The sequence below is a fragment of the Syngnathus scovelli genome, chromosome 22 (assembly GCF_024217435.2).
Source record: "Syngnathus scovelli strain Florida chromosome 22, RoL_Ssco_1.2, whole genome shotgun sequence".
NCBI classification, from domain to species: Eukaryota; Metazoa; Chordata; class Actinopteri; order Syngnathiformes; family Syngnathidae; genus Syngnathus; species Syngnathus scovelli.
In genome coordinates, this window is record NC_090868.1 from 2,200,817 (window position 1) to 2,228,479 (window position 27,663).

At 45.0% G+C, this 27,663-nt stretch overlaps 2 protein-coding genes, 1 long non-coding RNA gene and 1 other non-coding gene across 6 annotated transcripts; 2 read left to right on the plus strand and 2 right to left on the minus strand.

The window, feature by feature from the left end:
• Window positions 1-496: 496 nt before the first annotated feature.
• LOC125992096 (uncharacterized) lies at window positions 497-7,329 on the minus strand. Its single transcript, XR_007489532.1, has 4 exons — window positions 7,200-7,329; window positions 6,147-6,810; window positions 2,661-2,759; window positions 497-814 (listed from the first exon to the last, which is right to left on the minus strand). It is a non-coding gene; the product is annotated as an uncharacterized lncRNA (long non-coding RNA).
• On the plus strand, window positions 4,220-15,314 carry lrig3 (leucine-rich repeats and immunoglobulin-like domains 3). Its single transcript, XM_049760685.2, has 19 exons — window positions 4,220-4,671; window positions 7,020-7,091; window positions 7,168-7,242; window positions 10,239-10,373; window positions 10,436-10,579; window positions 10,658-10,801; window positions 10,883-11,026; window positions 11,556-11,699; window positions 11,777-11,857; window positions 11,931-12,002; window positions 12,078-12,149; window positions 12,268-12,431; window positions 12,597-12,932; window positions 13,015-13,296; window positions 13,379-13,855; window positions 13,928-14,086; window positions 14,156-14,296; window positions 14,373-14,627; window positions 14,700-15,314. The coding sequence occupies exons 1-19, from the start codon at window positions 4,487-4,489 to the stop codon at window positions 14,912-14,914; spliced, it is 3,297 nt and encodes a 1,098-aa protein (XP_049616642.1). The 5' UTR covers window positions 4,220-4,486; the 3' UTR covers window positions 14,915-15,314.
• On the minus strand, window positions 7,340-27,587 carry atp23 (ATP23 metallopeptidase and ATP synthase assembly factor homolog). Of its 3 annotated transcripts, XR_007489531.2 has the most exons (10): window positions 27,339-27,587; window positions 27,082-27,127; window positions 26,750-26,831; window positions 26,547-26,684; window positions 26,290-26,373; window positions 26,013-26,215; window positions 22,735-22,802; window positions 22,599-22,655; window positions 22,225-22,325; window positions 7,340-7,408 (listed from the first exon to the last, which is right to left on the minus strand). XR_007489531.2 is itself a non-coding variant. In XM_049760688.2 (7 exons), coding segments are annotated over exons 1-7 (699 nt in total). In that variant the 5' UTR covers window positions 27,484-27,587; the 3' UTR covers window positions 24,596-25,485. The 3 variants fall into 3 exon arrangements, 2 of the variants coding, with proteins under 2 accessions (XP_049616645.1, XP_049616644.1); XM_049760688.2 differs by lacking the exons at window positions 7,340-7,408; window positions 22,225-22,325; window positions 22,599-22,655; window positions 22,735-22,802 and adding an exon at window positions 24,596-25,486; XM_049760687.1 differs by lacking the exons at window positions 7,340-7,408; window positions 22,225-22,325; window positions 22,599-22,655; window positions 22,735-22,802 and having other exon boundaries at window positions 25,706-26,215.
• trnaq-cug (transfer RNA glutamine (anticodon CUG)) lies at window positions 22,937-23,008 on the plus strand. The gene has a single exon. It is a non-coding gene; the product is annotated as a tRNA-Gln (tRNA).
• Window positions 27,588-27,663: the final 76 nt, after the last annotated feature.

Genomic DNA, 27,663 nt, shown 5'->3' on the forward strand with positions numbered 1-27,663 from the left:
ACGCATGACGCGTGCCATCCGGTTAAGTATTCTTACCGGGCGCCAGTGACACATCCCGACAGCAGGGGTCGCTAAAGCCAGCGCCACCGTCTGAAAGAAGTTGTCCTTGAACGGAGCCACAGAGGAGAGCTCCCCCGGTCTTTATGAGAGCTGTAAAGTTTTTCCAAATGGACCATAAAAACCTACAATCCAATTTATGTTTAATTTTTGTGTTAGGGACCAAATGACAGCAGCTGGGTACTTTTGCCAGTATAAATGTATCACCTCGCAATAATGACGGGGAATATGGTTATTGTAGTCCAATGAGGATTAATCAATCAAGCTGATCAGCATGCCCCAGTGACGGAAGAGAAGCGCCATTAGATAGTTTGCCTGAGTGATGAGAGGAAGGTGGACGGAAGAAGTTCTTTCCGCACCTTGATGTTTACGTCTGCTGTCAGCTTGTTTCCATCAGGAAAGGCCCAGCCACTGAAGCTTTTAAAAAAAAGGGGGGGGGGGGGGTCCATTGATGTGCACAGATTTAAATATGTTGATGTGCCCCCGCCCCCCATCCGACCACCCCCGCCGTGTTCCGTCCAACTGTTTGAGCAGCTGTGTTTTCTTTATCACTGCTGGGACCTACCGCTGGTCCGAGGCGGTGGGAGGGTTAAAAGCCAGGGGAGAGCAGGAGAGCGTGTGAAGGTGGGGGGTCCCGACGTTTTGGAGGCTCTCAGCGGGGTAAGGAGGTCCCGCTGCGACGTGACTACCGCCTTGTTTACCAGAACTCAGAGGCGGTCCGGGCAGAGGAACACACCAGCGCCGTGTGTCGGGAGATCTACAAGTGAGCGGCCATGATGGAAGAATGAGAAGAATGTCATTCAGGCTTTTTGTTCTGCTAGAAAATAAAAAGCAGTAAAAGCCTACTAGGGGCAATTAATTGGATAATCGATTAATCAGTACAAGACCTTCCTTGTTGATCCAAACACTCGTTATATGAGGCTCTCGAATTTCCTACACATATTTTTATGTTTCGAATATGATTTAGTAAGATTTCTTTGTAAATAAGTTTTATTTGAGTTTCTCCATGACTTTCTATTAACTCCATTCCAATATTTTCATTGCAATTTGATCACGGACAAATTAAAACTCCTCATGTTGTGTTAGCGATTAAAGTTGTCTGATAACGCTAATCGGATTTGCAGCCTGGGGCAAGAAAACAGCGAGTGCAAAAAAAAAAAAAAAAAAAACATTTAATTGATGCCTGATGTTTGCTCGCCTCCGACACCAAGCTTTGAAAGATGAAATTGCAGAGTGAGCACATTGAGCAAGGTGTAAACACTTTGGATATACTTGAACGCTTTGTCTCGAGACCTTCTGTTCCCATTTGGAGTGAATGAGAGTGTGTGTTTACACGGGGCTTGAAATTATGGGGTGAAAAGCCATATGTTGACAAATTACGGCCATCAGTCTCTCGGTCAGCGCACTCGGTGCCCGAGTCGGTCGTCCCATTAATTACGAGGGACAGACGTCCTCGGCCGGGCCCGAACACTGCCGCGCTTATGAGCCCTCCGCACAGCAGACATTTTGTTTCGGACTCCGGGACGTGTAATTGGCGGGCAGGCCGCACAATGCCCGCCTTAACTTGGGCCACTTTGGAGCCTCTCAGCTGCCCGTCAAAAAGTCAACCCCACGAGGGTTGACAACAGCGACACTGTTCTTTCTCTCTCTCTCTCTCTCGGGACGTTTTGCTAAACGAATTTGCAACGCCGGCATAAATCCTCATCCATCATAAAATATCGAAAATGAGCAAAACAAAGAGAATAATCAGTGATTGATGATTTAAATGATATTATTTTTGTATTATTTAATTTATATTAAATTTACATTTATATTATAAATAATTCTAATACTAAATTATTACACTAATGCTTGTAAATATATTTTTTTTTTTTTACAAACGAGTGACTTATCTTGATTTTGGATCCAATAAAAAGCTTTTGGTTTCTTCTATTTTTCCAAGCGGCGTATTCATAATTGAATAATTACCCGGAAAAAAAAAAAAAGCTTTAATGTGTGACGCTGCCAATATTTTCTGAAGGTTTACACAAGCCTGAAAACACATATACACTCGTGCATACTGTATGTTTGTACTGGAAGTCACCTGGAGCGAGGCATGCCGGGTAGGCATTTTTTTTTTTTTGCGCACTGTTGCTATTCTCAGTATCGTTTCTGGCAGTCGGCCACGTTGGGCATTAGTCGCCGCCAACATCTGTGAGCTTGCGTGTGCGCTTCGACGCCGACCGCAAAATCTCTGGCACACTCCGGTCCGCTTTGGAGGTGCGCTTCGGGGTGTATGGGAAGCGTTTGGCAGCCAAAAGAGGATCTATCAAGCAGGCGCCGCTGTGACCAAACAAATCCGGCGGTGGTTAGAAAATATCATTTTGCCAAGAGAGGAACGCGAGAGCTGGTGTGAACCCTATGTTGCGTTGGAGGTAGTGGAATGTTTTCTTTCAAAGAGGTTTATAGGAAGGACTTTGAAAAAAGGCATTGTTGACATGTAGTAGCTGAAAAAAAAAAATGGAGGCTGTTTTGAGTTTGGGGAAAAAAATTAAATACGCCTCATATTGCTACTATACCGCCATTTTGGTTTATAGTAAAGTAAAAAAAAAAGTCGATATTACTTGAAAGTGGCTGGCGTCCCTCTGATGTTGCTGGAGTTGAAAGCGGCGTCGGAAGAGGAGGCCATGAGGAAGCAATCCGTGTGGATGCTCTCCAAAATCCTGCAAGAGTCCACAGGGATCTAATCAATCACCACAAACAGGGAAAAATACTCCAGCATGCCATTCCTGCACCCCCCCAACACACACACACACACACACACACACACACACACACACACGGGATTCCTGCTGGGACGCTGTTGTCTGTTTGTTTTTTCCCCCGCAGTGAGAGGTTAACTCACTGAAATGTGTTGCTCCACTCATAAGCTAAATCAAGCCGAATGTGAAACGCAATTTTCTGAAAAGCATTCCTCCGGCGATGTCTATTATTGAATAAATAAGTAGAACGAGAGAAATGCGCAGTCGATAGATTTTGTTTACAACCGCAATCTGCTGTATTGATCGATCGACGATACAAGTGGAGCATGATCGAAAAGGCCGCAAACTTCATTTCCTCTTTGCCTTTTTTTTTTTTTTTAAATACAAATGAGTTTGGCCAGGCAGTCTAACGCAGCAAGGCAATAAAAGCATTCACAAGACCCCCCCCCCGACCCCTGACCCCAAAACAAAAGAGTAACTTATCACCTGCTTTGTGACATCAAAAAGAATCGCATTACGTGTAAAACAGGCCAGCCAGCCCAGGTGTAAAAAAAAATGTAGATTGTGAAGATAACAATGACGTGCGAAGCCATTACAGTTAACTGACACGGAAACAAGTCATTTAAGGAACGAAACACGGCAACACAGCCATTTTTCACTCGGCGGTGACCTAATTTGATAAAGGTAAAAAAAAAAAAATTAAGCAAATGAAGTGCTTGTCGAATCAACGCGGTATAAGCCGCTAGTAACTCGATTCTACTTTTAATCAGTTTCCATTGTGGTTTGTCACATTTGCGTCCGCGTGTCAAGAGGCTAATGAGGTTGCGTCCTCCCTGTGAAGAGGAAATGCCCACAAAGAGTGAAAATGTGACCTTGCTTAACAGGAAACTGGCCCGGGGGTGGGGGGGGGGGACTTTGCATCCATGAATATCCCATGAAGGGGCCTTCTAATGTGGAAATTAAATAGCGCACACACACCGTTTTAAATTGTAAATGTATTATTTCAAGCACTGAATATCAATTAAGACTGCTGTTACGGACTTCACCTCTATAAAAAGGTTTTTGAATTGGCTCTTTGGTGAAATATATTAGTCTATTAAGGATCAGAGCAATCGAATAATTTGGGTGTTGGCCAAATTGTCAGATTTTACGCTTCAGGTTAGCATGGAAATGCCTTTCTAAAGTGATCAGTGGAAGTTAATTGCATTTTTAAAATGTTTTTATTTTTATTTATATGGGAAAACTATTATGAATGATAAATTGGAGTCATTCAAAAAGCGTCAAAGATATTTAATGTCTTTTTAGATTGGCTAGTTGAGGGAAACGGGGGCAGCTGAGTTTAAACTACATTACCCACAATGCCCCGCGGCCTTTGGCCCCGCCCCCGCTCACCTCTCCCGAGCGTCCACGCTCCTCTGCGGGGATCATCAACTCCGCATAGCGCAACAGCAAGCCAAGAGAAGCGCTCACTAAGAAAAGTTGGACGAAAAGAATGGCTAAGTACGAGACTACCGCGTTTCTTTCCTTTTTCACCATTACGACACGAAAAAGGATTTAAAAGGATCTATTTGAATCTGCCAGCATTGCAACGTTGGAGGATTTTTTTTTTTGCACTTTTTGGGGATTTGTCGCACGGGGAACAAAAAAAACTTCTGGGGTGTCTTCTGTTTTGGACGGGGAAAGTAAAAATGTATTCATCCAGGCAGCCACGCACTTTTGCGGACTTCGTGGTGTTTTTCTTGCTGTTTTGCGGGGTTGCTGGGAACACACGGACGTGTCCCGCTCCGTGCGCTTGTTTGGGGGATCTAGTGGACTGCAGTCGACTGAAAAGAGGACAAATTCCAAACTCTCTCCCGGAATGGACAGTTCAACTGTAAGTTCACCTATTTTCCTCCTTTTCTTGATTTTTAATTTTTTTTTTACCGTAAGTTTTACACTCAAATGAGCAGTGGAGGGCGAATTTGGCACTGAGATGATCCACATTCCTCTCCCAGTGAAAAGTGGCTGGCTGAGGCTTGGAAACCGCATGAGGAGCAAAAAGTGGCTAAACTCGGCACATATCTTTAAATTTCCCATTAATCTATAACAGGGGGTTTATTTATGTGCCCCTCACAGTGGGGCTCCTGGGGGCCGGATTTTTTTTTTAACACATCAATGTGCCTTTGTGTGTAAGAGGAATAATTGTAAACTAATCCCCCTCAGTGCCTGTTTTTTGTTGTTATGGTTATAAATTAAAACAGTGTAGGAGCGAAGTTTTCTACACACACTTGGGATTAAAGTTAAAAATTAGGTTGATTTGCCAAGTGTCAAAATCACAACATAAATCAGACGGCGTGTATTTCTCAACGGTGCTATCTGTTTCTCATTTGTCCATTTGGAATCAGCCAAAATAGCAAACACAAACTGGCGAGCTCGATATTGTTCTCCACTTTACAGATAATCCATCTTCCGAGTTGTTTTTTTTTATAATTGATGTGTGTAAAGCCAGATCCTTTTTATTAGCCCACATTAACTTGCATTTGATTCGAGGCCTTGTCCAAAAAGTTCCTTAACATTTCAAAATTCTTCAGGTTGAGAAGTCGCCGCTGTGGAAACTTTTACGTTTGCCAGAGAAAGCAGACCGAGGTTGCCTCGTAATCAAGACTGGCCTTCCAAAGAAAATAAAAAAAAGTTGTACATGGAGTGAGGAGGGGGGGGGGGGTTCTTTTCACTCTGGCATGCTAATTTACGAGTGGCTCTCCGGCACATCTTAAAGCCCTTAGACCGGCGGGGCCCCTTTGTTTTCCAGCACCCCATTATTTCTGCTGAATTAGCAACGCCAGAGCCATGGTGCTGATTAAGGAGGGGCATGTAGGATTAGTTGGCAATAAAAGTGGGGGGAAGGAGGAGGAGAAAGGGAAAGGAGGCAGCCATGGAAACGTGGGAGCTTGCCTTACAACACATGCTGTCTTTAGTCCCTTTATAGAATTGAAGGGCGCATTAAACAGCCGCCGACATCCTTTCATCGACTTGTGCGCTCTTCTTTTCCTAAATCATATTTAAACTTTTGACTGCTGGTTTGTTTTTGGAATCACAATAACACCAAAAATATATTTTATAATTGAGAGGCAGTACAAAGTCCGGATTGGATTTGATGATTTGAAAAATCAACTGGATTGTTTTTTTTTCCCCAAAATAGTTGAAGATGCTAGTTTGCTTAACAGCACCCCTGCTGGTCAGAGCCAAGTAGTGCGCTCCAATTTGCCTCAATCAATCCTTGCCCAATGAGATCGAATTCACTTTTCAGCATGTTTCAGTCAAAAAGAAAATCTGTGGATCTTTCGAGCAAGGTGTAAGTCCTCCACTCACTTTTCAGCTGCTGATAAGCGTGGCGAGTAGCGTGTTGTCGCAGAAGATGCAGGCCACGGCTTGCATATGCCGTGTTATCTCGCCGTCCTCGCCAGCCTGGAAGTGGAAGTGTCGGAGCTACTCGGGGTTTTATCTCGGCCTTTCGTGATAGGACGCCGTTCCCATCTGGCCTCCAGGACTGGAACTAGAACAACAACAATAATGATCAGAACGGTTGCGTTCTTTGAAAGGCTCAATTGTGATTTCATTTCATAGCAAAATGGAAAAAAAAAAAAAAGCAGGCCAGCTGAAATTTCGACAGAGGTGTAGCTTGTGAAGACATGACGAGGTTCCTCCCCTCCTTCTAGTGTAACTTGATGGATTCCAGATGAGGGAGGCAGCAAGAGGGGGAGGAGGAGGTGTAAAGAGAGAAAGAAAAAAAAAGGGGGGTCTGGCACCACGGTGTTGATGGTGCGCAGCCGCGGCAAGAACTCCACGACTTGATTTTTTCCCAAAACATGATACGAGAAGTATCGTCCGAGGCTAAAACCTCGAGTCCAAATCCATCGTCAGGTTTGGACTTCCTCTCAAAAAGTCGTCCCTGAGCAGCGGCTCCATTTGTTGCTTTTGGCCAGATGCGCCGACGCGGCCTGGAGATGAGGCCAGCCGCTTTGGCGTGTTCTCTCTCGTGTCGGAAGGACAGAAGGGGAAAAAAAAAAAAAAAAACACACAAGCGGGATTTTCACAAAAGTCATTTCTACAAATACTTGGAAAGAATTATTAGGAGTAAAAAAAATAGGCACATTTTGAAAGTCGGGGGCAGTGTTGCCATGGTTACCTTATATTTTAAATCAAGTAATCCGTGAAGTAACTAATTTTTCTCCTTTTTTTTAGGGACCTGAGCCATAATAAATTACAGGTGCTCGACAGCACTTTGTTTTCTAAACTGCGACATCTGAACGAAATGTAAGTACGCCGAAAATTTCATCGGTCATCTCGAGTTGTGCTTCCTAACCGTCTTTTTTTTTTTTGTCTTTCGCAGCAAGCTGAACCACAACGAACTGGATTCGATACCTGACTTGGGTCCGTGCGCGTCCAACGTCACCACGTTGATTCTGTAAGTGAAATACGTCGAGGTGGGGGGGCCTGGCCGGAGCTTGTTGGCTGAGTCGCTTCCCAGACTGGGCAGTCTCAGACATGGCAGACGGGGGTCACGTGGTCCAAAACGGATGCCAATGGAAATGTTTTGTTTGGTGGCTCCTTCTTGCTGATGTATTTTTAACCTGCAGAGAAAGAAAAGATGGCAATCGGTAATGGCGGCTAAATTAGTGCGCCAGTGAAGACTTTGGAATTTTTCTTTTTTTTAAAACATCACGAGTACGTGCTTTTCCCCGACAACAGGCGATATCATTGTGTGAAACCTTAACAAGCGTCTTTGCTTTTCTTCGGCACGTCTCAGCGAAGCAACGGGCGTGAAGTTATTTCCAAAGAATGTATCCGTACGTCTCCTGGCCCGATGAGGCGTGCGCCTCATCAAGCCCTGACACGAAGCCGCGCGGCCGCCGGGGGGCGTTCGCTTGGCAATTTGTTTCCGAGTTTACTGCTTGAACGTCACCTCGGGCTGTGGATTGTCTTTTACGAAGCGGGTTAGATTGTTGCTGGGATTCCTTTCACTGAATTCTGCAGTCTGGTGAAGTTGCAAAACAACCTTGTGGATCTTTTTTTTTTTGTCAATCCAAAGTGTTTGCATCTGGCGGCAGTGGGAACATACAGTAATTCTTTTCGAATGTGTTGAAAGCAAAATGAAATGCAAGAGCGACCACAAAGTTAAAGTCGAAAAAAAAAAAAAAAAATGCTCTCACTGGCGTTCTCACCGCCTGTGTTGCGTGACACCCTCTTCTTCAGATTGCACGTTTTTTTTTTTTTTTTTTTTTACTCTCTCTTCCGTGGAACGTTTTTCCTGAATTTCTCTCCCTCCTTCGATTTCTCCGAGCTGGGAGTAAAGAGGGGAGGGGGGGGGGGGGGGTCGGGGTATCAAATAGCACCTATTCAAACAGCCAGTCAGACATAGCGGCAGCTCTCGTCGACATCCTTGACCTCGCCGCTTGGAGTAAAAACAAACGGCAATAACTCTGCAGCTGGTAGTAATTGAGTCGTGATCATCTTAATTAATTGAACCATTTCCCAGGAATTTATGGAGGGGGGGTCTACAAAATCCCCAAGCCCGTATTGCAGCCAATGACCTGTAGATCTCAGGTCTGATTAGAAGTTCACGAGGGGTTAACGTGGAAAAAAGGAAACTCTCGGAACCATCCTGTGGGGTAAAAGTTGTTCACCTTCGACGAGCGTTTTGTCTTTTCAAACTCCTCAAAAGCTGATCATCGGCTGGCGTGAGATACGGACGAGCGTTTCCACGGCAAGTCCTGGTTTTCATTACAGGCGCCACTGCAGCGAGAGCGAGTCGTCAGATGGCTCCTCAAAACTCAGTTCTCCTTCCAATAGGAAATACCATACAACACACACACACAGTTTTAGCAAAGGCAACCTCAGCACTGGCGCAGCTAGGAATTTTTTCCTTGGGGGGGCCAGGGGGGGGGGTGTTCCATTAAGGGGGAGCCGATTTGCCTTTGTAGCTAATGCAAAAAAAAAGACGCTGTTATTGACTTCAGGTCATCTAAATTTTGATGATCTGGGTCAAGGATTCCCGAGACAACCCCGAGAGAGAAACTGGAAAGACCGGTTCTTTCGAGTCTTTTTCTCTCAGCGGCCAGTCAAGGGAACATGAAAACTGAGATACAAGGTGGTGTGCGGCGCTTTTGTTTAGGAGCCGGGGGGGTCGGGGGGTCTGCGGTGTCCGCTAAGCCCTTTGCAAATCGCCCAACAAAGAAGCTGCCTGTGTAATTTTATTGCCGACAACGATCGGGATACGAGCTGGTCTCCAGGAATCCTTGCGCCGCCGAGATTCCAAATCTCGGCCGCATCTTTAGTCACGCTATCTCGCACCCAGCGTATTGCCAACCGCTGTCTTTTTCTTCGCTCGGCTCCACGCTCCAATTCAGACTCAGAGGGGGGAGTGACATGCTCGGCTGGCTCTTATTCCAGCGTCGCCCTCGTAGTCCAGCCAAAGTCTCGTTGCCGCCAGAAATTACCAGACTACTAGAAATGTTCCGCGTCACGATTGTTTACCGGTGATGTCTGTTTCAAGGTCGATGCTAACACAACATGCCTGATAATCGATGATCGGCCTAGTCACATATCGGCCTATCTCTACTTTTTACATCTCAATTTTTCCCAGATTCTTATTTCATGCTGCGTCAAAGCACTAATTAAGCAAGCAACCACGAGTACTCCACCAACAGCGTTGGAACCAAAATGAAGGGTTGCAACAAAAAAAAAAAAAATGTTACAGAACCAATTTTCTATGGAAAAAAAAGTTTTCCCATGCCGTGTCAAGCAAGTTAACGTCATAGCGCTCACACAAACCATTTTGATCACCCGATTAAAATATTCCCACAATCAAATATTAACGAGACCACATCCCGAATTAAACCGACATTATAAAACTGTCTTCACTTTTTTTTTTGCTAGGTAAAAAAGAGGGATCAGAAGAACTAACACTCTGGTCAGTAAGGTGTATCTGGCGGAGGGGTGAAGCGGGAGGGGGGCAATGAATACTGAAAACGAGGCCTGTCGTCTGGTACATTGGAGGGAATTCCTGCCCCCCCACCCTCCCGACGCACAAAGAAGGCACTGTACAGCCTCTGTTTATAACCAAGCAGTCCCCACACTGCAATTTAGGAGGCGTGCAGCTCAGGAAATTGCCGGCCTCTGCCAAGGCATGCTTTCACTCAGGGAATGGTATTCATCAGCCAAGTAATTGGCAGCTTACAATTTTTTTTAATACCTTGTTGGTAATGACCTTATAAACAAAATAACACGTCACGAAAAAGAAGCATTGATCCGTTTGGGTAATTGGTTGAAAAACGGCGGCCATGACGGTCGGTCAATAAGCGTTAGCTAATTGAGGAATTCGAGTGTTTGTGTGCGTGGTAAGGCGAGACACGGCTGCGGGATTGCCGTCATTTATTGGAGCGATGGTGTCTGTGTTTTCAGAGCAAACAACAGGTTATCCAAGATGGCCGCCGAGCAGCTCAGGCCTTTCCTCGCCCTGGAAACGCTAGACCTCAGCAACAACAACATTGTGGAAATCAAGGCCAACTCTTTCCCCGTTTTGCCGCTCAAGAACTTGTGAGTCGTCCCTCGCAGACGAGAATTTGGTCACGCGTTAACATTTGCGACTTCTTTGGTAGATTCCTCAACAACAATCGCATTTCCTCATTGGAGACCGGCTGCTTCGGTAATCTGTCCAACAGTCTTCAGGTTCTCAGACTCAACCGCAACCGTCTGTCCTCCATCCCGGCCAAAATCTTCCAGCTGCCCAATTTGCAACACCTGTAAGATGTTTTGACAAATTTTTGAGCTGATCACTGATCCATTTTTTTTAAAAGATAACCAATCGTGTCGTGTTTCAGGGAGCTAAGCCGGAATCGAGTGCGCCGGGTGGAAGGTTTGACCTTCCACGGTCTGCAGGCTCTTCGCTCTCTGAAGATGCAGAGGAACGGCCTGACTCGCCTCATGGACGGGGCCTTCTGGGGCCTCGGCAACATGGAAGTCCTGTAAGCCCTTCGGCGAACCGATCCAGGTCCTTCAAACCCTCCGAGTGTTCCGAGCTGAGTTTTGCGTGTGGTCCCCGGCAGGCAGTTGGACTACAACAACCTGACGGAGGTGAGCAAGGGCTGGCTCTACGGCCTGCTGACTCTGCAGCAGCTCCACCTCGGCCACAACGCCATCAGCAGGATCCGAGCCGACGCCTGGGAGTTCTGCCAGAAACTCAGCGAGCTGTGAGTCCGGCCCCTACTGGCCCCTCCTGGCTTTCCATTCACCCTGTCAACTGGCAACACTTTTCTCCTCTTGTGCAGCACCCCCGCCTGCCCTTCCTCACGCCGTGGATGCCAAGAGCACAAATACACGCAAACAAAAAAACAATGCTACATTTTAGCACTTTATGCTAGCAAATTGCGTTGTTTACGAAACGATGATGTAAGACTAGCGGATTGCCTTTGTTGAGACTTCTGTTTATAGTCTGGAATTTTTTTTTTTTAACACTCAGAGGTGGTTGTTGTTGTCGCCCCCTCCCCCTCCTCACCCCCTTTCCTCTCTTTTCACTCACTGTTATCACAAAAGCGGCAAGTAAACATGCCGCCAGTCGGCCGGGAACGGACTCGGCTATCTGATTTGCTTTCGGCCTATCGGGGAAACATCGCCGTTGCCAACTTTGATGTCCTCTCACTCACATTAAATACCAGTTCATGAAAGCAACAGAGTCCTAATTGGCCCTAATGTGGTTCTCCTCCCCCCCTCCCCTCACAGGAACCTTTCTTCCAACCACCTGTCCCGACTGGAAGAATCCAGTTTCGTGGGACTCAGCTTGCTCGACGAGCTTCACATCGGGAATAATCGCGTTAGTTTCATCGCCGACGGAGCATTTCGAGGCCTCTCCAGCCTGCAGACGCTGTGAGTTGCACTTTGGTAGCAAATTAAATTCCAGGACAAGTTTTGAAATGCGTTCTTAATGTGTCTTTTCTGCAAAGGGATCTTCAAAATAACGAAATCTCCTGGACCATCGAGGACATGAACGGGCCTTTCTCAGCGTTGGACAATTTGAAGAGAATGTAAAGTTTGGAATCACTGGAAAATCTTGATTTGGGGGGAAATCAATATTTAATTATTTTTTTTTTTTTGCAGATTTTTACAAGGAAACCAAATCCGATCAGTTACCAAGAAGTCCTTCTCTGGCCTCGATGCTTTACAGCACCTGTGAGTTCATCATAATTATTTATTTCCCCCACACTTTTGAATTTCTAACCTAACATTTCTGCTTTTTCTCTCCAGCGACTTAAGCAATAACGCCATCATGTCCATCCAAGCCAATGCTTTCTCTCAGATGAAAAATCTACAAGAGCTGTAAGTCTTCTCTTCATTCTGCTTCACATCATTAAATCATTGCTAACCAATCATTTGCACTTAATTCTACTCAAATGAAACATTTCTGGATCTTTCTCTCCCCCCCCCTCCCTGACAGGCGACTGAACACCTCCAGCTTGCTGTGCGACTGCCAGCTCAAGTGGCTTCCAGTCTGGGTGGCAGAACAAACTTTCCTCCCGAGCGTCAATGCCAGCTGCGCCCACCCGCAGATGCTGAAGGGCCGCAGCGTGTTCGCCGTTAGCCCCGAGGAGTTCGTGTGCGGTGAGCAAAGCGTTTACATTGGAGAGCAACTTTGCCCGCACACCGTCACGCATCAAAAACAGCCATTTATACACCCCCCCCCTTTTCCATTTATGAACTGACCCAGATTGTCCCATATTTTCCCCCCCTGACTCCAACCTGATGGAAATGTACTTCTCCCCGCAGATGATTTCCCAAAGCCTCAGATCACCATTCAGCCGGAGACCCAGTCGGCTCTGAAAGGATCCAACGTGACCTTTGTGTGCTCGGCCGCGAGCTCCAGCGACTCGCCTATGACCTTCGCCTGGAAGAAAGACAACGAGGTCCTTAACGACCCTGAGATCCACAACCAGGCCCACTTGAGGGTGCAGGGAAGTTCCGGCGGCGAGACCGAGGTGACGGAGTATACAACCACGCTGCAGCTGCGTGACGTGCAGTTCTCCAGCGAGGGGAAGTACCAGTGTGTCATCTCCAACCATTTTGGATCTTCGTACTCCACCAAAGCCAGGCTCACGGTTAATAGTAAGTTCGAAAAGTCGGGATGCAAATCTTGTTAACCCAAAGTCCAGCAAGAATCTGATTTTCTACCATCTTGTGCTCCCAGTGCTTCCTTCCTTCACCAAAATGCCGACGGACTTGAGTATCCGCGCCGGAGCAACGGCCAGGCTGGAATGCGCCGCGGTGGGTCACCCGTCGCCTCAGATCGCCTGGCAGAAAGACGGCGGCATCGACTTCCCCGCCGCCCGCGAACGCCGAATGCATGTCATGCCGGAGGACGACGTCTTCTTCATGGTGGACGTCAAGACGGAGGACATTGGGGTTTACAGCTGCACTGCTCAGAACATTGCCGGGGCCATTTCGGCTAATGCCACGCTAACGGTTTTAGGTGAGTTAGGACACACTTGAAAACAAGGCTGGTGTTTTGGTATTTCATCATCATCACATTTTTCTTCTGACCCTTTTTGTAGAAACGCCCTCTTTCCTACGACCCCTTATGGACCGCACGGTAGCCAAAGGCGAAACGGCCGTACTCCAATGCATCGCCGGGGGCAGCCCCGCCCCGAGACTTAACTGGACCAAAGACGACAGTCCTTTGGTGGTGACCGAGCGCCATTTCTTCGCCGCCGCCAATCAGCTCCTCATCATCGTGGACGCCGCCGAGGCGGATGTCGGGAAGTACACCTGCGAGATGTCCAACGCTCTGGGCACCGAACGGGGGAACATCAGGCTCTCCGTCATACCCAACCCCAATTGCGACTCTGGAGCCCAAGGAGGGATCGGGGTCGGGATCATCGGCGGAACGGGCTCGGATGACGACGGCTGGACCACGGTGGGCATCGTCATTATAGCCGTGGTGTGCTGCGTCGTTGGCACCTCGCTAGTTTGGGTGGTGATCATCTACCACACTCGACGGCGGAACGAGGACTGCAGTGTCACCAACACCGGTACGTACCAACGTCCTTTCTCGGAAACCCATCCAATAGACGAATGTCATGGTGGCCACCATTGTTTTACAGACGAGACCAACCTGCCAGCAGATATCCCAAGCTACCTCTCCTCTCAAGGCACACTTGCGGACCGCCAGGATGGCTACATCCCATCTGAGAGCGGCAGCAGCCATCAGTACATGACCTCATCCATTAGCGGCTTCTACTTGCAGCCCAAAGACATGAATGGTACGAGAGCCTTCCTTTGGTTGAAAGAACCACAGGCTGAAGTTCCTGACATGGTTGTCTTCCGTCCAGGTCTTTGTCAGCTGGATACGGGAAGTGAAGCAGAGATGGAAGCGGCGTCCATCGACCCTCTTCTATGCCATTACCAAGGTCCGATAAGCACACTGCTTCGCCGAGATTTGTACCCGACTGAACTGGCCGAGGTCTACACAGGTCAGCACGACTTTTCAACTCTACATCTCCGCCACCATGTCTTCAGTTTGTGTAAAATCTCTTTTCTTATGCTCAGGGTGTTCCGTTGACCCAAGACCAGTTTGCACCGAGTCCTACAGTGGAAGTCTGACCAGACCTAAAAGACAGGACTACCTCCTCTCGGAGCCCTTTGACCTTTGCTCCTCTACGATCCTGATGCAGCTCCCCAATGCCAGCCTCCACCTTGGCCCCTCCCATCAGCAGACCGGTCGCCGACCATCCATGGAGGAGCTAGAACCGTCCAACTACGGCCGACCTCACGAGTGTCCGCCTCCTTACAACAGCTTCATGGGTAGGTCTCCGGACCAAAAACCAAACCTCCCTAAAGGTCCCTGGCTCTACTCATCCAATTTTCCTCCTCTAGGGACTTTTGGGAAATCACCCTGGAGGCCTCAGCAGGACTTGTACACGGGATACAGCCCACCTCCGACGACGTGTAACGAAAACCCTTACGCTGGCGTCGACACGGAGTCGGATCGCGAGGAGGACAACTCGGAATCGGAGCAGAGCCGCAGCGTTTACGAACAGCCGTTTGACAGCAACAGGACGGACTTTTCTCAAAACGGAACGAGCTGTTAGCTGAGAGACTCATTTTCCATGAAGAGATTACCAAATATTTTAAAAATTAATACTTCTACCTCACTGAGCCGACACCTTTGGAATGAAAGACTGCGCAACAAGTGAATGTAAACGAGGACATTCCGACAGAAAAGTATTTCTATGAAGCCTTGTGCTTTTCGGAAACAGCTTCAATAGATGAATATAAACACTTTATAGAAATATTTTATATTTTGTAAATTGTATATAAACAGATTACATTATTTTTGCTTAACATCTGTCATGTAAGGGAATGTTGCCGCGCCCAGCCAGTTCAGTTATTCCGAGTTTTTTTATTTGGTTATGTGCTTTCAATGAAGCAATGTTTTGCACATAAGTAAACAGAATAAAAACACCCGAATGTGTGCTGCTGCTACATTCACTGGAGAGGCTTTTTTGGTGTCCAGCTAAGCTAAGCTAGTTTAGCTAAGATAGCCAAGATAAGCTAGCTTAGTTTATAAGAAGCTAGATTCTGATACGACGTCTTTTTTTGCAATAAATACCCCCTAGTTCTAACGTCGCGACAGCATATTAGCTTAGCCTTAGCGCCACTTTGTTTGGCTAATGACTCATCGCCCTTGACTGCCTCCCACCCTCATCTGCCAGCCTCCCTCTTACTCTGTGGTTTGTTGTTTCAGGCCTCCCTCTTCTTCAACTAAAGGGGAGGGGCAGGTTGTTGAAACTTGCTCTTGGAAATTGTCTTTCGATTTGTAATCGTGAATAAGAGCTTCTTAAATTGAATTTAGCTGCCGTCCGCATGGTTTGTTGAAGCACACCTGGTTTGGCTAGCTTGTACGCCTTTTAGCGTACTGCAAAGGAATGAGGGGGGACTTTGTTGGAAGTCTTGCCAGTCGTTTTGGGAAAAGGCGCCGATTAAGGCAAGATGGTGGAGAAAGCAGACACGGCCAACACCTGGGAGACATCTGCTGGCGGAGGAACATTCGAGGCGTTTAGGTCAGACCGAATCACGCAGAAGTGAAAGCCAATCAGACGGCTGGAGAGAGTCATTTCCAGAAAAGGCGCCACGACAATTGAGATAAAGGGAAAAAAAAAAACGAGTTAATGGTCAATATTAAAGTTAATAAAACAAACAAATCGTTTTGCAGTCCAAAATGAACCATGGGCTCTATTAAAAAGTCATTTGCGTGGGTCTTAGTCTGGAGAGCGCCAAGCTAACCTGGCCCGGCAATTATGTCATTAAAATGATTTTCTGCATTTATGTATGAGGTCGGTTCTGGTGAATCCACACTCGTTGGGTGTTTGCGCACGGCAAACTGGGCATGTTACAATTAGGAGGGCGGCTGTTATTCCCCCGCAAACACTCTCCGTAATGGTTTATTTACTTGTTCAGGGGGGAAAAGAAAAATCCAGGGTACAGCTCGTGGATCTGAGAAGGGAGAAAAAAAACAAAAAAAAACACAGGGGAGTAGTTTTCCCTTCTTTGATTCTGGAAACAGGAAGTTGATGGCTGGCAGATGACTGATGGGAGTCCCGGTCAGGGATCAGAGTCCGGTTCGGTCCGGTCCTTAGGCTAGCCCGCCCTTTTGTACCACCGGGCAGGACACAACTACAGCCAGACTTTGAATTTTTGCAGCTAATTTGTCTTTATGACTGCCAGATGTGGTGACGCGTAGACAGATGTTTATGATATCAAATAGCTACAGGCGGTTGCAGGAATGATTATTTCTCCGTTCTGACGCTCAGGAAACCTGCCGGGGGGACCCGTGAGTCTGACTTTTACGATCGCTGAGCTTGTTACGACATTTTCCCCCCAAAAAATGCAGATTTTGGAAAAAACGAGGAATGCGAGGTCACGGTCACTTTGACTCTGAGATTTGTGTTCTGTCCGCTCACGGTTTTGGGTTTTGCCTCGTAGGAGATGAAGCATTCGAATTATTCAGAGGTTATCTTGGACCATGTGGGAATCACAGAAATAGCTCGGTACAAACAGCAGCTGACTTTCGGTTGAGCTCGAAAGCCGCACGAGTCCCACGCTCATATAAACGTTCACACAAGTCGTCATCGAAGGGACTCGGGAAAAAAAAAAAAAATCCCATTGGACCATCTCTCTTTTTCAATCCAGCCACCGCTCTTTGTATAATTAAAAGCACATAGGAGGACTTTGCATCGTGCAGATGTTGCCATAAATCACAAGTTGGCCCCGCCCCCGCAACTGGCTGCCTGACAAATGGCAATAATTCCAAACCCCCATCCCATTTGAAGAAGAAAAAAAAAAAAAGGCAGACAAGAAAGAAAAAAAACTTCTCACCGGCTACTCGTAACTCTTTGAGAACTATTGTAAAGTCTCAGTCATGTCGGCGCAGGTGGAAAACTGGGCGACCGTAAAAGTAGAAAGAAGGGACGGCTTTCACTTTTCTAATAATGTTGGAAGCTCCCTGCTCACCAGGGGAGGGGGCGGGGCCTCAAGTGTGACTAATTCCACACAAATCTGCGGAGCTAAATCACTCGGGTTGCCTTCATGTCCGGATGGCGCTAAGGAATGGGCATGAATCATACTCTCAAGGGCACCGAGGAAAGGCGCGTTCAAAACGTCAGCGTCCTGCTTTTAGCCGAATATGTAAAAAATGGCTGGTGGTTTTTTTGAAAAAGAAAATGCACAAACTGGCTTTATGGGCCGAGTGTGTGTAAAAGAGGCTCCAAGTATGTTGTAGCTCTGAATGGAACGCAGTCAGCTCTTGAGGTTTTGGGGGAGTGTGTACTTGGAATGGTGTGAGGCCTTGAAAGTGATGAGCTCGGGGGATTTACGAGCAAGACGCTGACAACAAAACACCCGAAGCCCCCGCGGCTGCACCTGGCACAATTTCACAGCGCTTGTCTTCACTTTCCGTCAAATACTTCGAACTTTTTGGTATTCGCGCAATGCAGTCATACTTTAAATGCCAAACCGAGAAACCACGAGATTTTCCAGATGTTGCTCTTCCTAAATAGAAATTCCTTCAAAGATCAGGAGATGCCCAAAAGACTATTGCAACTAACAAATGTCTGGGATCTCCTTTTTTTTTTTTAAACAAGCCACACAAGGAGACAAATGGGCGTGAAAGTGACCTTGCAGGTTTGGTTTGCATTCCAGGTGGTTTCCGTTCACCCTGTCAACGCCATCTCAAGCTTCGGCCTCGTCGCATTCCTCAGAATCGTGCTAAGTTGCTTCTGGCAAAGCCTTCAATTATTTTCTTTGTATCTTTCAGCTCGACGCCATGTACAAGAATGAAGACAGGGGTGTGTAGACTTTTTAGAGTACGTCTTGTAGCCAACATTTGCTACACGCTAATATAAATAAAGCTGCCCCCCCTTTTCCTGCTCAATCATCAGTCGCCACCTGACCTCACGCCTCCTCCTCACAGAATCAACATTTGGCTAGTGGGTCACACACAAGAATGGAGTGTGTGCTTGACCCCTAAGACACGCAATTAAAGCTTGATTGGGAAGCAAACTGTGGCTGGCACAAAAAAAACCTTTCGCTAATCAATTGATATTTAAGGAAAAAAAAAATGTTGCATTTCTCAATCTCCATTAACTGAGCCCACCAAAAATCCCGAGTAATGCCGTCCGTGGGAATGACGGGAAAAGCCTCGTGTTGACAGCGTGCAAACAAACACAAAAGGTTTTTTTATTTCGGGCCGGTCGCCTGTCGACAGCTCAAACAAATGAAAGCAAAAGGAAGGAATGGGGGTGGGGAGAGAGAGAGAGGAGGAGGAGGAGAAAGACCAACATGACACAAAAAAAAAAAAAGGGAGGGATATCTTGAACCTTTTTGTTGCTGCCTGAGAGCTCTTTGTAGAGGCTCAAATCTGATAACAGGGTGTGAGTGTTTTCTTAAGTGAACCTCTCTGCTGTTTGCTCAAATCCGGAAGCCGTCAAATGGGCTTTGCAAATTCGGATGAGTGGCCTGGCCCTCGGTTTCACTTAATTCAGTCGAAAAAGTTAGCAGGTTTTCGTCACCAGGCTGACAACGGCCTTATTTTAAGGTATCGGGTACTCGCGACGACTGCCGATACTACCCAATGGACACCGACGTAAAAAATACATGTAAAATCGCTAAAATGTGATATCAGCAGAGCGTATATCAGAGCGGCAACATAAAGGCTCTTTTCATAAGCCAAGACTTCGGTCGCGCCCCATGAAAGAAACTGCTGAGAACACAAACGTAATCCGTCGCACATATCTGTGTCGAAGGGGCCCACCCAGAAGAGCAGCTCCAGCCATTTGTCTTATTGCCTTTTTTTTCGGTTAGTACCACATGAAAAAAAAAAAATTCTCCAGAGTTTTCCACCAAATGTGCCAGCGAGACATAAACATGGCCCCGGCGGACTCGGCAGCGCTCCTTCCTAAATGGTGCGTTCCATTTGCATGCTTCCTTTTTGTTTGCTCCGATTCAATAAATAAATCGTTTGAAGCCACGGACAATATCGTTTTCACGGCGACATGGGCGCCGCCGCGCTCGGAGGGGAAAATACAGTTGATTTACGGTTCTCATCTGCGACGCAGGCTCGCAAACGGAGGCTGCCGTACGTTTGAAGGTAAGGATGGCGAAGGGAAGGAAGAAGGAAGGAAGGAAAGGAGGCCAAAAGGAGGAGGCGGCCCGCCGAGGCTGCGTCTCTCCCGGCCTGAATTACTATCATTATTGTAATGACTCTGTAATGTTTTCTTTCCTGGCCTTGTAATTGTTACCAAGCCCGCTGTTCAGTCGTGCAGGTGGACAAATTGCCGCAAGAGGATTACTTTCCACCGAACGTAATCGTTGCCATCGTCGACGATCGTGTGTTGTGACTTAACTCGCTTGGCTGCAATAAGCCGTTTTTTTTTGCCGGATTGTTTTTTTTCATTAAGAAATTACTACAGAAAAAAAAGAAATAAGGAGAAAAAAAAATCTATTTTATTCACGACACACGTTTCTTATGAATCGGTCAATTCATCGAATATCGGAATTTTATCCTGCCAAATATCGGATTCGGCCTCAGAAAAAATCCATTCTGATCTGTATTTGCTAAATGGACTTGACAACTGTTTTTTTTTTTTTGCTGATGAAAACTTTTCCATTTGACCCAAATTCCGTCTTATGTCTTTCCAGCTAATAAATCACATCTGGGTGAACGGACACCTTTTTAAACATTCAGCCTTCAAATAAATACCCCCGCATGAACTTCGCACCTGTGGCAAACTGTCCGTGACTCTTAAAACCGGCCAGATGTCGGCGCCCGGACGCAACAATCTCCAAACCTTAACAGAACCGCTCATCGGTTTTTGTTTTCATACATTTCCCACAATGCCTCTCGAATGGAAAACGCCCGGACTTGTTGCTCTCAGCACTTTTTGGAGGGAGGAGGAGAAAATGGCAACGGTCCCGCAAGACAAAACCATTCCGTCAGATTTATGGCCACAGCTGCTCACTCAGGACTCGCGTAGAATTTTTTTTTCTTTTTCCCCTTCAGGGAAAAACCCTGGATAGTCTTTTTTTTTTTTAACCTCCACCAGGGAGTTTTCATCAGTCTTTGTTTTAGTTAGATTACATTACATTTTCCCCTCATTTCTCACTGAATAATGCATTAAATTCCCAGTGCATGATTGTCTGGCCTTGGCACTCTTCTGAATGTCACCGCCATCCAAGTTTCAATATTTACCGCCTCGCTAGACACATCCCGCGGCACATTTTCATCCCATTAACATAGCTTCGTTCCGATTGGTCAGCTCCATGATTGGGCATGGTGATTTATCAATACGGAGTGATTAGCCCGTTCGTCGAATGTGTTCTGGACAACAAAGCGGGATTTGAAGATTGTTTACTAGAAATTGAGTGTGAAAAGGATCAAGTCGGCGTGAAATCAAAAGAATATGAAAATATGGCAACCATATGAGGCAAGATTTGTGCTCGGCTTTACCGGACCAGATGAAGTACTCAATAGTCAGAGACAATTTTCAATTTTTTTTTTTTTCCAGATGGTGCTCGGATGACTTTGTAAAACATCCCGACTGGCATGTGCGCAGCAAAAGTCGAGAATTGGACGTCTTTGAACGCGTGGCAATTACCGGCATGAAAGCGGAGCAACATATGCGGCGCACGCACACAAACACACATCCATCACACACTCGATTTGAAGCTACTTGATCATGTGACAAGCAGGAAATAGCAAATGATAGCAAAGCATACTTAAAAAAAAAGACATATAAGCTGTGCTTTTTTGAAAAGCTATCCAAAGAGGCATTTAAATATAAAAATCTGAATTCAATGGATACAAAAGAAATAATCGGTGATTCCCCGAGTGTGCTGGGAGGGCTCCCTCTAGTGGTGCGTTAAAGAATTGCTTAATTAAATGTTCAAACTATGTCGTTATAATACCTTGCAATAATATAAAATGTATTTTAATGGCTTTGGGACACCTCTACGGGTTTTAGGTCAGGGTTCAGGCGGTGGTGAAGTACTGCCTCCCCATCTTGACTTTTATCCATTATGACATTTTTAAAAAGTTCTTCTCAGTATTCACATGGGTTCAATTATTGCATTGTTTTTTTGCGGGGCATCGTGCAAAGTTACAGTGCCAAGTCTCGCCTATTGTCTCTCATTACGCAAGCTCACCAGCCTCATGTGAAACCGCAAGCCCCGCCCCCCCAGACCTAACCACTTTGTGCAAAATTACAAAAAAGGGGTTAAACGTGACCGACAACACGTTTCAGTTGCTGAGTAAACGTGTAAATGTGCAGTTTCCACCAAAGTGGTTTGTATTTAAAAAAAAAAAAAAAAACAACGTTTTGTGTGATGGGAGAAACAGAATCAAGGGGTCTGGTATTACTGCTGATATGGACTATTTGAGCCCGCGGGGGAGTTCCCCTTAAAAAACACCAGGAAAATTCACATTTTGATACCATGTCCAACACACATGCAATTCACATTAATAAACAGCACAGAACTACCATAACACATTTTGTGAGGTTTGAGGTCAGTGGCATAAATTTAGAAACTCATTGGGAGAAGCGTTAGAGTGACCTCTACTGGTCAAGACATGTCTGACTTGGTTTAGCAATTTGATTTTCAGGCAAATATACTTTATGTGACTCAATTTGTTCAAGGTCACCCTAACTGCTCCATAAATCAACCGTGTGACCTTGCAGCCGCAGGAGAGAAGCCCGCCGCTATCCCCCAACCCCCCCCTCATCCCCCCAACTGTGCAGGCATCCCTTTGGTTGGCGTTCAGGACAAATCCGTCCGATTGCTCGGACACTAATCTGGACTTGCAAACACAGGAGACGGCGCGAGGGTTCGAGCTTGAGTGACTCACCTCCGGGCAAGCTGTAGCTCCTCCCTTCTGTGGGTCCCGGACGCAGCCAGTTTGGTCCACACAAAATGGGGGCAACGATGAAAGAAAATGACTCCAACGTCCTTGGAAGTAGAAAAAGGTGACATTTTCATTTTTTTTTGTTCAGTCTCCAAATCTCTAAGCGGCCATTTTAGCAATGCTCCTATTAAAAGCTATGAAGTGTTAAAAGGCACCATCATAAAAAGATTCCACATTTCCTCACTCGTGCTTTTTACACGGTACCCAGCGAAATGTAATATTGTCAGAACTGTGTGGGCTTTCACACGGCAGTCAGATAATTACACAAGGTTGTGTGACATAAAATATTTACTCTACAGAACATTTTTTGCACTTACCCTTTTTCACATAGCCTGTGGCACTTTCAGTCTTTTTTTCTCGTGTGTCAACAAGACCTGCACAAAGGGGTGGCACAACGTTAACCACAACCTCTGCATGCAAGTACTTGGGTGAATTTTAACAGCTGAAACTTACTTCTACCATGCTGATATGTTGCTGACGTAAAAGCATGCTCTTAGGGCAATACCCTGATTGGCTGGATTCTGCAAAAATGATTGGAAATAACTTCTGTAAGGCTCTGATTCCGAAATTTTGCAGGATCTCTGTGAGAAAGTTTGGCTATAAAAGTCACTTCCGCACGTTTATAAACAGACTCTTGCACGATTCTACGTCATGTGGTTCCATGGTGTAATGGTTAGCACTCTGGACTCTGAATCCAGCGATCCGAGTTCAAATCTCGGTGGAACCTAAATTTTATTTTCTACCTCTCTCATTTAAAAGCATCCATTTTGTTTGCTTGGGAGTTGCCGTGTTTAGTGTTTCTACACTTAACAAAACATTGTGCATTTTAATAACAAATTCACATGGCTCCATTCTGTACTTGTCTACTAAGACTTCTTAGAAAGTTAGTTTAAAAAAAAATGCTCTTGGGGACTTATTAATGAGCCCCCCCCCCCCAAAAAAACTCACTGCTAATACCTCTGGACATTGTCCAGTAGCACTTGTTATGCTAATATATCGCCTCTAATTAATACCATGCATATTATTAGCAAAAATGAAATGAAGATTTAAATGCCAGCACACGTTCATTGCGTTCGTAGAAGTCACCTACTTCTTTTTTTTACGATGAAAGTTACCAAGAATCTCCTTAATTGAATTGACTCGGTGCTTCAACAGTAGCATAACCGCCGTTAACTTGAACGCCACAGGTAAAGTCACCATACTCTACCTTAAACATGAACTGAAACTAACACAAAAAAAAAACATTATTTTCCACCTTTTTCGTGGTCATTTCTGGGGATAATTGACGGAAAACCTCATTAGATGTTTTGTTTTTTGGTAGCCATCTTGACACGGTTTTGTCTGCCACCTTGTGGCGCTATCTTCACACTACAACATGGCGCGACTTCCGGAAATGTTTCGTAAATCCAGAAATAAAAATAAATTAAAAACAAAAACAAATTAACAATTATTAGTTGATTGACTACACGAATATAATATAAAATGATTATCCTGTTAGTCATCGTGTTATTTAACCACATTGGCAATGTCATTTTATTTCCTGACTTTGCAATGCACTGTGAAATTGTTTCCGAAATGGCACGCAAATGCCTAAAAGAGCGTCTCTGCCAACTTTAAACGACTTCTTAATTAATCCTCAACTGGCACTCATAATTACCTCATTTGCATGCCCGGCCCTCCCATGGTGGGCCCCACGCAGATCTCCCCTGCTGCGGAAGTTAATTGTCAGGTTCGACGGCTGATTTGGGGCATGCAAATCAAATCCGCCCCCGGAGAATTAGCACTGTGAATTCTAATGATCTCAACTTTTTTTTTTTTTTTTTCATGCCGCCATTAAGCGCTGCCTGTGAGCACTCTAATGAATTAGATCACTTTACTTAATTGTTACAGTTGCTAATTCCAGATGTACACATGAGCTCTTCTTTGGCGGTTGTATAATCGATTTGTGCAATCTGTAGATAGTAGTTTCAGAAAAATATCTACAGAATGAAATTCTGTGCCAAAAACAAAATAATACTTCCAGAAAAGGTGCTTAGATCTGAGCCTTGTGGCACTCCAATCTTATTTATGGTTCGGCATGGATTCCAATATTTTCATTTCAACCTTGTGTGCTCAAGGTGGGACATAAAATCAAACAATCCGGATAAATAATTTAAACATTTCCCACAATGACCCCCCCACAGAGAGGAGACACCTTATAGACTGCACATAGGGGAAGCAGGTTGTCCTCACAGTTAAATCTAATCAAGGCGATGAATTCATTAGTGCCGTTGTTGTACGACGCTGGCGCATGGTAATTAAATGACAATGGGTGCCGCTTGCTTAAATAGGTGGACTAATGAATGTCTCCTCGGTGGCATTTTTTATTACAGCGTCTCGTCTCTGCTCAAGCAAGACTCGATGAGACGGATTCAATTATGTGTACTAGTAAAAAAGAAGGACAGCAGTTTCCTTGTCAAGTTTGAACAGAATCAGATTATGAGATGAGTGAGCCAACAGTGAACTCTAGTGGACAGAGCAGGAACTACAAGTTAGTCGTTTCGGGTGGGCGCAATTTATGAACAAAAATTGTATACAAAATATACTGACATTTAATGTAAATAAGTAATTATTGAATAAAATATTTTTAATGTGTCTGCATTTTTTTTAGTTATTTTATTTGATTACTTACAATTAATATACTAACATTATATGAAGCGATAATTTAAAAAAAAAATCATGACGCCGATTTTAGGAATAAATAACTGTATCTTAAGAGGCACACTCTAAGTTTTAAAAAGTTCATGACAGGTAAACATTTTGAATAATAGAACGACTTCAATATTTATAAATAATGCAGCTTGAATGTGATGCGCCGGGAACAGCGCTGCAAACAAAACAAAACAAACACTGCATGTAAAGTTTGGACTGCCCGAGTGATGAAAATATGTTTGACAGCGAGCATTTGATGAGTCTGAAAATTGCGGCGGTAAATCTGTTGTTTTGCACTATTTGTTTAGTAAACTAATCCAAAAAGGAGTCTAATTCTCCGTCTCTCCTTTTCATTTTCCCGACAAGCTTGTTGTCATCGTCTCTCTAAGCTCCATTAAATTAAACCTCATCATGTTGGCCGTGTGTGTATGTGTGATTTTTAATGAGAACCCGATTTGGAGTCTATTTCTCCGTTGCTGGGTGACATTGCGATTAGGATGCGGAGAGTGTCGTCCTGGAGATAGAAGACGAAGAAGAAGAGGATCATGCAGAGGGATTATGAGGCTAATTCCCCTAATAACTTATTTTTTTTCAAATGTTGATTAGTCTGTGGAAGGATACGGGATTCTCTACAGTGCCCAATGGACGATGTCGCCGATGATTTTTCAGGGCAAGATTGGAAGGGGCACATTGACCGAGAGCTGCATTTTATACTGAAGTTTGATAGAAAGACTTTGAAGAAGTTTTGACTTTAATCCATTTTTTTTTTCACATTGATTTTGTTGTATTTACAGGAAATTAAATATATATATACAGATATATTTTTTATCTATATGTATATATATATTTAAAAAAAAAAACACTAGCGTCTGATATTTGGCTTCCAAAATGACTACTTTTGATCCCTTTATCAAGAATTAAAGTCCAAAACGTTCTTGTTCCAAGGACAAGTCCCATCCTGAAAATGCCTTTTAAAGAGGACATTATTGTCCAACCCTTGGGAGAGGGGAAAAAAATTTAAAAAATCAGCAAAAACTTACTAAAGATTTGCATAATACCGCTCCCTGTTGTCGTAATCCCTGCGGGCAAAGTTGGCGTCCTTCTTGCCGTGCGGGATCCGACCGAAGGGCGCGTGGTCGTTGAAACACGTGTCGAAGACCTCGTCCACAATTTTCTCCGCCTCCTGCCGGTTGATTTTCCTCACGGCAAGGATGGAGCGAAGGGCGCGGCTGCGGACGCACTCCTGGACGAGCGGACAAGGATTAGGAAGGGAAGGTAGGTGCTGATTTGAAATAATAATTAAAAAAAAAAAAGTACCTGATGATGCTGCTTCATGCCAAAGTGGAATCGGGCCATCTCAGTGGAGAAGGAGCAATCGCCGCTCAGGTTGGCCGCACGAATCTGATAAATATTTTGGTCTGATCAGTAGCTGCTTACTTTAATATATTTTATCTTACCTTATATCAAAATAAAAACATTCCAAGTTACATGATGAACAAATCAGTTTGCATTTATATCATTTCAAAAATAAATAATAATATGATTTCTGCCCATCTGCGTGTTGCAACACTCACCTCAGAACACGCTAAATGTCTGAAGTTGTTAAACCAGTCCACATGGGCCCGGCAATGGTCAAAGGCGTGGATGAGCTCGTGCGTAACCACCCGGTTCATGTGCGACTGCTGATGGATGTTGTTTTGACATAAGACAATCTGAAAAGAAGCAGATCAAATATTTTTGATCTGGAGTTCTTGATTTAACCCATCGGTGTTCTCACTTGGGACGTGGCCGCGTCAAATCCGCCGCTGACCGTCCCGTCACAATCTTCACAGACAAAATGGCGGTCTTTATACACTGTACTGAGTCAAACAGAGAATACATTTGACAGTGATTAAATTGTGATACACAACGGTGATACATATTGAGTGTAATATTAAATGTGACTATTTAAATTTAAAAACAAGCAATATATTCAATCAATACATATATTTCATTAATACTAATGTTAGACAATCCAATTTTTCTTGCTTCAATTACACTAATTTCTTTCAAAGCCTCCTCAACTACTGTTTTTATTTATTAATATGAACGTTTATGAATGCAACTTACCATCCAGAATTCTTCATGGCACTGAGGAGGAGTTTGGCATATGGACCTGAATGAATCACATCACATATTAGGTAGATAAATTAAATTATTATGACATATGTAGACAGTACAAATACATATTTTAGTAGACTAACAGCTAACTTGCTAGCAGCAGCTAGTGTTGGTTCTTCAACAGGAACAGAGTATGTTATTTAAAGGTTTTACTTGTGGCTTGTAAAATATTACTTTGGAAATAAAGTAACGATATTGTTACTCACTGGTTTCCACGGCTAACTTTAACATGACCTGACACTGGTGGTTGAACGTGAATAGGCTCTGTGCGACGGAGACCTTCTTCTTCCCCGCGTTCCTCTCCGGGAATAACTCGTATCCGTATCCTTCTTCCTGCTTCGTTTGGCCCATTGCTGAAGTTTAGACGGCCCCGTTGCGATATTTGCGAAGTTCTCCCGGCTAGCCAGCGTTAGCTAGCAGGAGAGGTCATTGCCGGGTTGTGACGTCACGTGACAGCGTCAGGTCGGGTCAAAGGTAAAAGAATAAAAATAATGATGATTTTAATTCATGGTGTGAATTTAATGTTTAAAA